The 10947-nt window shown below is 34.4% G+C and overlaps 1 protein-coding gene across 1 annotated transcript in view; it reads right to left on the bottom strand.

Annotated features, from left to right (window-relative positions):
* LOC106468644 (calcium/calmodulin-dependent protein kinase type II alpha chain-like) overlaps window positions 1-10947 on the bottom strand; it is a 110104-nt gene that overhangs the window by 48080 nt on the left and 51077 nt on the right. Inside the window, exon 3 of the mRNA XM_022397730.1 lies at window positions 7547-7612. Coding sequence (XP_022253438.1) covers window positions 7547-7612 — 66 coding nt within the window. The remainder of the gene's footprint in view (window positions 1-7546; window positions 7613-10947) is intronic.

Genomic DNA, 10947 nt, shown 5'->3' with positions numbered 1-10947 from the left:
AAATACTACAGGATAATTCACGAGGATTAGCGCACACAAAATTATAAATTTGTTTCATTATTCCCATTACCCTCTTCAAGGCAATGTTTATGAATTTTATATTATAGCATTTCGTGCTATTTATCACTTCACTCAGTTTGATCCCATTATAGTCTACAAAATGGTTCGCTGATAAACGTCAGGTGTCAATCAATCGGTCATCGGGATTTAGATCCATTTGGACCTAGGAGGATCAGGTGCAAGCTCGATCTCTTCCTCCCTCAGCACAGGGGCGTGGGTGCACTGTTCGAATGTTAAAGGCGACATAAACGAGGGCGCTGATTTCACGAAAGTTTATAGCATGAATTCAATTCCCTTATCAAGGCTATGTCTATTTATGTACAAACGTTTACCACCCGCACTGTGATGCACTCGCTATTAGAAGTTCATATATTCCAATGTCGTTTTCACTTCGTAGCCTATATTATGTGTATTTACATAAATACCCTATTAATACACTATTTTATAAATTATAATAATGATATATCAGGTAGGTCTAGCAATAGGTAGCAGATTACTAAACTTATAATACATGTTTATGGGTGAGAGGGACTTAGGATCATTTCCATCATGTATGATCGAGCGATCTAATGTGCGTAACATTTCATGTTCGTGTAGTTTTCTTAAAGTAACTGAATGGTCTGATAAGAAGTCTGTCGTAGAGTGGTTGTAAGTTTGCGTAATGTAAAAAAGTTCGAAATTGTTGATCGTGGAACTATATATGCGCTTGTGAGTATTGTATTTTGTTCTTGCTGTAGTTTAGGTGTCAATTAAATCATAATTGTTTGTTTTGAATTTCGCGCAGACTTACTAGATGGCTATCTGCGCAGCCGTCTCTAACTTGGGAGTGATAGGCTATACAGATGGCAGCTAGTCAACACCACCCACTGCCACTTCTTGGGCTACTCTTTTACTGACGAATAGTGAGATTGACTGTTACATTATAACGCCTCCACTGTTGAAAGGGCGAGCATGTTCGGTGACGGGAATTTAAATCCGCGACCTGCAGATTACGAATCGAAAGTCATAATCACCAGGCCATTCTAGGCTTTTAATAAATCATGATGAAACGGCTGTTAAGCAATATAAGGATCTCCGTGTTTTTTGTCTTTTTCTCAGAATTTTAGTATTTAATTTTACAAATGAAAAAAGTGGGAAGTCGATCAGAGCGAAAAAAAAAACACAGCCAATGTTGCGCAAACCAAAAAAAAATCGGTATTAATATTTATTACCATTAATATACTCTTCATCTCCCAAAGTTGAAATATAAAAGATTTGCTCGAACTTTCACGTTTTTTTGCGCTTGTTTTACATGTCTCAATCAGTTTCAACAAGCAAAATATCTTTTCAATTGCAAACAATAAACCTTCATAGTGGTATGTAGTAGCTATTTTCAAGGGAACTGAGTCAGAAGAACCGATATCAAATATAGTTAAATCTTAGTTTAAATAGGTTAAAAATTGTAAAGCAACTCTTGAAAACAAAGCAAGAAATAACTGTTCAAAACTGGTAAAAATCGAAAACCATAAACCTAGTTACTTATATTCATTCGGTACAAATGATTCGTAATAAATGATAAAAGCACATAGAATATACAATTTGTTGTTTGTCTCCAATTCATATTTCATTTGAATAATTTAAGAAATTACGTTTGTTTGTAGTTAAGCACAACGCTACATAATGAGCTATCTGTGTTCTGCTCACCACGGGTATCGAAACCCAATTTTTAACGTTGTAAGTCCCCAGGCATAACGCTGTGCCACAGGGTGTGTGTGTGGACAAATATAGTTTTTGATACCCGAAGTGTATGCAGTATGCATTCATAATGTTGTTTGTTAGGCTATTTCATGAGGTATGTTTGATATTACTAAGCCTACTTGACACAAAATAAATGAAGTGAGTTTCAACCGGAATTATAGTATTTGAGGTACAGTTCTGATAGCCTTATTGACACGATAGCAAAACAGAGATGACTGTTCAGCCACCTGGTAATTAAAAAACAGAAAAGATAGCATTATTAAACTATAGGGCAGCAGCTAATATTTACTTAATTCATTACAAAAAAATGCCTCTGATAGTCTTTTCTATTTACATTTTTAACATGATGTTTCAACAAAATAGATTGTCTCTTTGAAAACTAATACACTCATCCGTTTTTGTGTTTCACATCCTAAGCTAGTAATTTGTTAGTTCAACTACATTTTTTGCGTGGATTACATTTTGAAATCTGTAGCAAGTATATTTACTTTGCATTACGCACTCACATAGAAAGAGATTATATATTTATATAGACACATATACATAAATACATACATACATGGTATCGAGTGCATTATATTTATTAAAACTAGGGCTGGTACAATAATAGTTGATAACGTACCTAGATACAGAAGTTTTACCAACGGTTTGTTACAAAGTTTGACAGTCTTTACAATAAAACTGAAGTAGAAACAGGTGTATAACATTAAGAGCTTTAAGTTATTTAGCGTAAGCAAATGTAGTTTCATGTTACAATTTGCAGTAATTCTTGAAAGGTTTGTTTGTTTTGGAATTTCGCGCAAAGCTACACGAGGGCTATCTGCGCTAGCCGTCCCTAATTTAGCAGTGTAAGACTAGAGGGAAGACAGCTAGTCATCACCACCCACCGCCAACTCTTGGGCTACTCTTTTACCAACGAATAGTGGGATTGACCGTCACATTATAACGCTCCCACGGCTGAAAGGGCGAGCATGTTTGGTGGGATGCGGATTCGAACCCTCAGATTGTGAGTCGAGCGCCTTATCCACCAGGCCATGTTCTTGAAAGGAAAAAAGGATAATTTTGATTTATTTTGTTGTTTTTTTTTATTTGGTGGTTACGAGGCTGGTCAAACTGACTGAACTCCCATAAAATTAGGATTGTGAATATAGCAGATAAAATATGAAGATTATGGAAAAAAAGGTTGGAAATTTATTTCGGTGGTTTTAGAGCTTACAAAAAAAATAATTTTTAGCTAAAGAAAGGTATTTTTAATTGTAACATGAAAATCGCTTTACACTCGGAGCAGTGACTTCTTTGATTCCATATATTACAACATTAATTTTTTAACAAAAATACTTTATTAGAAATTCTGATTTTTTTGTACAAAAGATTATCATGTTTACTGAAAGCTTGCCAAATTTCGTGAAGATACATAAATCGTATCGTATCGGACGATGTATCGATACAGTCGTATCACGGCTTCACGATACGATACTCGTGTCGCTGTATCGCCACACACACCCCTTATTAAAACGATTTTGACTACACAAGTCATCAAGTCACGTAATACCCACAGCGTGTATAAAGTTGCGCTGAAACAAAATGTATCAGAACAATACATTGACATTGTTTGGCGTTACATAGGTAGTGTGATGTCACAGAAAAGTGATGGCTTTTGAAAATAGTATGTAACAGCCCTTTCCAACGCTAAACATACATACACTCAAAACATATAGACGTGTTCAGATTGGTGGTTTAGGATTTGAACTTTAAAATTTGAATTTAGAACTTAATGATGTTGGAAAACAAATAAATATGGATCAACTTGAGGCCCCCAGGACCATCCAAAAAGAGACCTAAAACAAATCGTACTCCAGCTATGACAAGTGAAATGAGGCGTCTTGTAATAAGTGATAATCCACGAACATAAAGGTCAGTTGTAAAAGCTGTCCACGTGTCCCACACAACATGATAAAGAAGGATCACCGTCTGGAAAGGCGACAGAAGTCAGGTGCACACAAATTATTTCCACGACATATTTGTTTAATCATCGCATACCCTGGAAAATGAAATCAGTATTCATGTCATTCTATGCAAAACCATACTGGTCAAGTCGCTAGACTTAGCATCTATGAATATCTGTGCGATAAAACTGTTGAAACGGGTGCTGGGAAACCATCGTCTTCTTACACTAGATGGCTCATGGAAACAGTAAGGAAGAGGAGCATGCTTTATACATGATAGCCTTACAACGGAGCCTTCTTCAAAGAAAACTACGCTGCAGGGCTATTAACAATATGCACAAACGTCAGATCGAGCATGAATGGACATGGCGATATCCAAAATCATTTTAATATAATGCACTCCACCTCTGTGTATGTGTAATTGTTGGTCTGAAGACATAATAAAACCTTATTTTTCTCATATCAGAATTTTAGAAACCACAGCTAATTAATAAAGAAAGATGTAAAAAAACAGCAAAACACAAACAGGCTTATAATTTTCGTCAAGAATAGACAACATTTGGAGAAGGAGTTTAATCTTTTATATAATGTTAATGTTTTATTAGGTACTACAAGTTTGAAAGGTAAATAATAAAGTTAAGACTTCAAATTACATAACAGCAAACAATGCAATAAGTTAACTTTAGATTTAACCATATTAATGCTTAGACAATGGGAAAAACTTCTTTCACTCAAAAATGTATATCATGAAAAAATTTAAATTAAACATAAATTTATCTTTAGAGGCATTTAAGAGTTGAATTGAAATACGATCACGTGACAGAGATAGTTCTCCATTCATTTAAGTACACATATTCTCTTGAGTAAAATAGATCAAAATAAAAGGCACAGATAATGAATCCCAAAACAATTACTTTTTTTTATCCTTGAATCAGTACATCATCCACGTGTCATACATACTTTTATTTATGCTGTTATCTTATTTAAGTTGAAAACGGTATTAACCACATAGTTCTTGTATTGTTTTTGCTACAAAAGTTTTGAAGGATCTATTTTGAGAGGCCTTAATTTCTAAATGCTTAATTCAAAATATAACTGAAAAACGTGTAACTTTTCAGAGATGACCTAAAGCGAGAAACATTTTTAAAATGTTGTCTCTTTCTAATATGTATATTTTTTTAAGAAGAGAGTTCTAAGTTATGTAAATAAAATTTAATATTCTTCAATTGTCCATTGAACCAGACATGTTTTCATAATTATATCTTTGTGTTAAGTAGTAAGACCTAAATACTTCGAAGTTGTCTGTCGCTATTAATGCATCAGGTCGTGCAGTGTTAACTAAAACTGATTCATTTCCGTTTCGAGAGATCAATACTTTGGTGCTCAGGGAACAGTTTCATCTAGACGTCACAAAATCAAAATGGAGGAGGACTTCTGTATCATCGGAAGTGTCAACAGTTGTTATTGTACGCATAAAATAAATGAATGGTTTGATTTTCTTCATTCTTTCCATAAGCATATTAAAATAATGTGAATAGTAAGTCAAAAAATGTTTTCATGGGTGATAAGAAAATGTGTATATAATAGACGTAATTTATAGTTTTTTTGGGGGCGAGTTAGGAGTTTAAACCAACTTACGTAGCCTAAGTAAATAGCACCCTCAGAACAATCACAAAAGTAACCTCTGAGAGTTCGCATTCTGAATCGCGAGTCTTTTTATATGTTTGTTAACTAATAAACAAATACACATATGAAAACGTCGATATTGTCCCTACAGTTCTTACGTAAGTGGTATTACGTAATTTCTGTGTTTTTGGGCTGTCTGGATGAAACTATTCCAGAGCAATAAGGTACTGATATTCGAAACGAAAGTGTTTTGGCATTAGTTAACAAGTTAACATTGCATGACTTTTGTCATTGATAAAGGCAATATCTCATAGTGACCAGACAATTTATAAGCCTTTTGGTCTCACTGTTTGACATTAGTACATACTTGATTTAATGGAGAATTAAAGAACATTCGATTTAATTTACACAACTATTGTAACTAACAATAGGTTGTGACATAAGTTTTTGTTACCCATAATAATTAATACCTAATACAATTGATGAAGGATGTATATTAAAAATTACTAATGGTGTGTAGTAAAATTGACAAAGAGCATATATTAGAGTTTACGCAAGGTTTATGCTAAAGTTGACAAAGGCCATTCGCGAAATCTGATAGAAGGCATTTATTATCTAAGCGATTATGGTAAATCTATGGGGATCATTATTTTTATTAGTAAAAGCATATAAACCCCTACGACAAACAATAAATGGCCCGGCATGGCCAGGTGGTTAAGGCACTCGACTCGCAATCTGTGGGTCGCAGGTTCGAATCCCCGTTCCACCAAACGTACTCGCCCTTTCATCCGTGGAGGCGTTATAATGTGACAGTCAATCCCACTATTCGATGGTAAAAGAGTAGCTCAAGAGTTGGCGGTGATTACTAGCTGCCTTCCCTCTAGTTTTACACTGCTAAATTAGGGATGGCTAGCGCAGATAGCCCTCGTGTAGCTTTGCGCGAAATTCAAAAACAAACAATAAAAAGAAAGATGATATTTACGCTATATTTTACGCATTTCAAAAAAAAATAAAATCGGTATAGAAAACATAATCTCTGCCATATCTATAATAAACAATACACGATAGAATTTTTCTGACATTTCATCTATAATAAAAGTAATATTTTACAAAGCTAAAAATTTTGTAACAGACTCAAAAATTTCTAAGGAACTTCCCGCATTCTACTTAGTTATATATATTTTAATTTACTTGTCGTTATCTCGTTTCACAGACATAAGTATGAGATGAAACACACTTATGCTCCCATGAGTATATTTCCAAGATTTGGTTTTGTATGATGATAAAATATAGAAATATCATTACTGATATTTGAAAAATATGTCCATAAAAATGTATGTCAGAAAAGCCTCACATGATGCGTAAAATATTATTGAAAAATGATTAAACAACGCAAGAGATAAAAACTATTGTTTATATTCAATTCTAAATATCTTAACAGATTTTAGCTCAAATCAGGCAGTTTTCGATCCTCTATTTGCCCGAATCAGTGGTTTAGTATTTATGCTACTATTCGTGTTGTTACCATGGAGACAAGTCCTCATCTTGTCGGTTATGTACCTAATATATAACGATATATATATTCTTTCTTTTTTTTTTTAAGAAGTGAACGAGTAATTTATTGCAGTGTAAAAGTAAGAAGCAGACGAAATAAAATGCGGAAAAATATAGTTCTGCCTAGGCTTAAGAATTTTTTTCTGGAGTCTTTATAATTGAATAGTTCCAGTAATAAAATGAAAAATAATGTAAAGAAGCTGCTTTATTCCATTTCATGTGAATCTTCTCAACGTATCTACACCTTAAAGTTAGACAACAGAACCTCTTTGTAGCGTATATTTACATATTCATGACTATTATTGTTTGAGTCAATTATATGCGCGGAATATTCTACGATAAACATTTTTTGCAGCTAACGACTGTAGGTGTCACTGCCATTTTAGATAAATTTAAAACGAAGTTCGTGCCAATAAATATATTTTGTGAAACGTAATTACAAACTAACCCCCACCCCAGATCTCTATGTTTATCCTACATAATGTAATGTTATACACAAATGAAATGAAATGCTCTAATCTGGAGGTTTCATATATTCATAGATAAGCTTTAGGCTTAATTCGCCAAAACCTGCTGAAAAAGTAAATAAGAAAGAAAGCGAAAACTTGAATTATTAGCCTTACCTGGCATCGGCTTCACTGTAATATTCTCTTGCCACAATGTCCTCAAACAGCTCTCCCCCTGTTACACTAAAAAACAACACAAAAACGGTATCTGGTCAATACTGAGTTATGATATAGCGATTGAAATTATTAAAAACTTTGAACTTTTATTATGATTATTTTACTATAATGGATGAACATCATTTTGCTCATCTATGAACAATAACTTATACATAAGTATACTAAAAAAGCATTGAATGAGACATCGCTCGATAGAACTCGTATCTTCTAATTGTCATGAAAAAATTAATCTTCAAAAGTTTTGCCTAGTTTAGTTATAGTATCTGTTTGAATAGGTTTCGCCTTCCTATTGCTGAGGGCAGGAGGTGGGCCAACTGTTAGCATATCTAGTTGCGGATCGAACTGTCCTAAGTTTGAAACGTGATGCCACTGAATACTTTCCGAACATTCAGCCCTGGACTGGTAGTTAATGTGTCAGAAAAGACTTTGCGACAACGGGATCTACTAGCTTGTACTCTCTAGTCAGTAGTTCAAAATCAAGGAAGGCTATACTTAAACCTTACGAGTTTCAAGTTGAAGAATTCACACTCCAATTCCCAACATATTAACGATTTCGAACCGCCAAGTTAGAAGCCCAGTCCTTCTTTCCATAGAACTAGTATATAGACAAATTGACCAAATCCATGTGACGTCATATAGAAACAATCCTTGACATACAAACACAGGTAGAGCTACTTAAAAACCCACGGACCACAAACAACTATGTCCTGAACGAAATGATCGCATTAATTAACCGTATTTTCACGAGGTTGCATAACTGGATGATCGAAGGACGGTCAAAGTCAGCGAGGAGCCTCCGGGTCACTTTAATGATCACTGTCCACAGGGTAACAAATACAGTTACATTACATCCGAAAACAACAGCTTCTGGACAAATTGGTCGTCAAAACCAACAGAACGTGTTCTACGTGCAGGAAGATCCATATTAAATAACCGCTATAGCTGCTTGACAGGTGTGTGCGAATGTGTGCTGATACCAACCAGCAGTTATTTTTATACCATGAGCTACTGTGACAAACTAGTTAGACGAATATCACTCCTCGTTCGGGTAATATTGTGCATCCACACCAACGGGATGCTGGATATACTGGTGGTATGCGAAGGAACGGTCAGTGTTCTTCGATATATCACAAATCTCAAGCAAGACCTTCTACTTGTCTACGCTAATGACCAACTTACAAGAAAAAAACATTGTTTTCAAGCAAGATAGGTTCCTGCTCATTCATAAAATGGTGGCTTGAAGTCCAGGGCATTACCACTTTTGGGTGGTCAGGCCAATAGCCTGATGTGAACATGCGTAACCCATTCTTGACCGTTCCATGAGAAAACATCCAAAACATGCAACTTCTATGGATATTCTCGTTTAAATTCTTCACCAGGAATGAGATACAAATTCACAGGCCCAGAATGGTAATCTTGTACCTTTTGTTTCATGTTTGTTAATTTAATAAAACGACATTTTTGTGGAATGAGTGCTTATTTACTTACTTATAGGTTGTAAAGTTATATATAAAAGACTGATAGTGTTTTGCTTTGAAACTTTACACAAAACCACACCAAGAATATTTGGGTTAACCGTTTCTAATGTAGAAATGATGAATTAGATAGTAGGTAGGTAGTCAACAGCACCCAACGCCAATCCTTGGGCTACTCTAATCGAATACTCACATTTGACTGTCACTTTAATAATGCATACACAGCCCCAAAGTGCGAAGCGCGTTTTTGAGGCAACTGAATGCAAATACCGATATGTTAGAAGCAAATTAATTTTTCTTGATAAAATATACAAGCTTTATCCACCTGTTTCATCAAGATATATTTATTAAATAGTGATGAAATATAACATATTCATGTCGATCATATGATTTCCTACCTAACTTACGTTATTTAAGCATGAAAAAAAAATGTAATACTTTTTGCACCCCAAGTGGCTCAGCGACACGTTTGAAGACTTATAGCGCTAAAAACCAGGTTCCTATACCTGTGGTGGGCACAAAACAGGAAGCCCAATTGTGTAGTTTGTGCTTAATAAAAACGATTGAATAATACTTTTAACATTGTCTCACAGTATCTTACTATGTCAATGTAACATCCGTATTTCTTGATTATTTTATGTAATTGTGTGCTAAGCGTTCGAATTCTAAACTATTGATAATAATAATAATTAATTATAACGTTTCGAGATATATATAGCGGACTGAGAAGGACTTGAAATGGCGGTAAAGTTATGGTCAACGTCTCTCGACTGAAAATTCCTCCAAGCGAAATAACGCATGTTTGATGGTAATAAAATAAAAGTGTTTCTTTCTTCTTTTTTTTTCCCAATGAAATTATATAGCGAGTTAAGACTTCTCTCAAAAAATTGTTATCATAGTCGATGAAGAAACGCCGGTTAACTATACGTAGGCAATTTTCCAACTCCAATGATGAATGGATGTTAGAACTAATAAAATCAACATTCTTTACCTTCTGGTGAAAAATCGCGTTGTAAACAGCTTCAGGATGCTTAGGTAGGGATTCACAAAATGGGTTGAAATTGAAGAAGGAAGGCCAACTTTGAAAACAGAAGGTCTTCACAACTCACAGATTAAGATAAAACGGTCCCCGTTAGATTACGTTAAACTATGAGACAACATCTTCCACCGAAATTCAAAATATGTGGCTATAAATCATAAAGAACAGGCGCATTTGGTACTACAGAAACACTTCAAATAGAAAAGATGTTAAATGATTACTTTTGAAAAAATATATTTTACTAAGTTGAATGTTGTTAATTAGGGTAAGGGTGGTTCTGATACAAGCAAAAGTTCCATAATAGTCTTTACAGAACTCTCCGAGAAAGGAAGAGATCCCAAAAAAATGATGATATGATTAAAAATCAAAGTGTTGAAGCGCAGTTAAATGAGATGTTATTGATGTTCGGGTTCATTACTACGTGTATTTTAATGATGAAATCAATACATTACACTATTAATATTCAATTTTTACAAATGGTATTAAATGTTGTCGTTTTCTCTAGAAGTTAAAATTTTAACTGGCATATCAGCTAGTCATATATTATCAAGTATAGAATTTTGTGTCTTGTCATATATGTAACCTATTGAGGTTTAAGAAAACAAGATAATTAGAAAAAATGACATAAAAAGAAATGTATTCGTTGAACTAGCTTGAACTACGTGAGGACGAGAAACTGACAATTTAGCACAAAAAACTGCTCTTCTGTTAGTGAGCTATAGAACTACACTACAATAAATTAAACGATGGGTTACACTTTTCCATGTTGGGTCAAGAACTGACGGGGCTGATGGACTTCTGTTGTCATCCTGTAGATGGTAACGAAT

Source organism: Limulus polyphemus, unplaced genomic scaffold, assembly GCF_000517525.1.
Source record: "Limulus polyphemus unplaced genomic scaffold, Limulus_polyphemus-2.1.2 Scaffold90, whole genome shotgun sequence".
Taxonomy (NCBI): domain Eukaryota; kingdom Metazoa; phylum Arthropoda; class Merostomata; order Xiphosura; family Limulidae; genus Limulus; species Limulus polyphemus.
The sequence above is the reverse complement of the archived record's forward strand: the minus strand, read 5'-3'. Positions and strand labels throughout refer to the sequence as shown.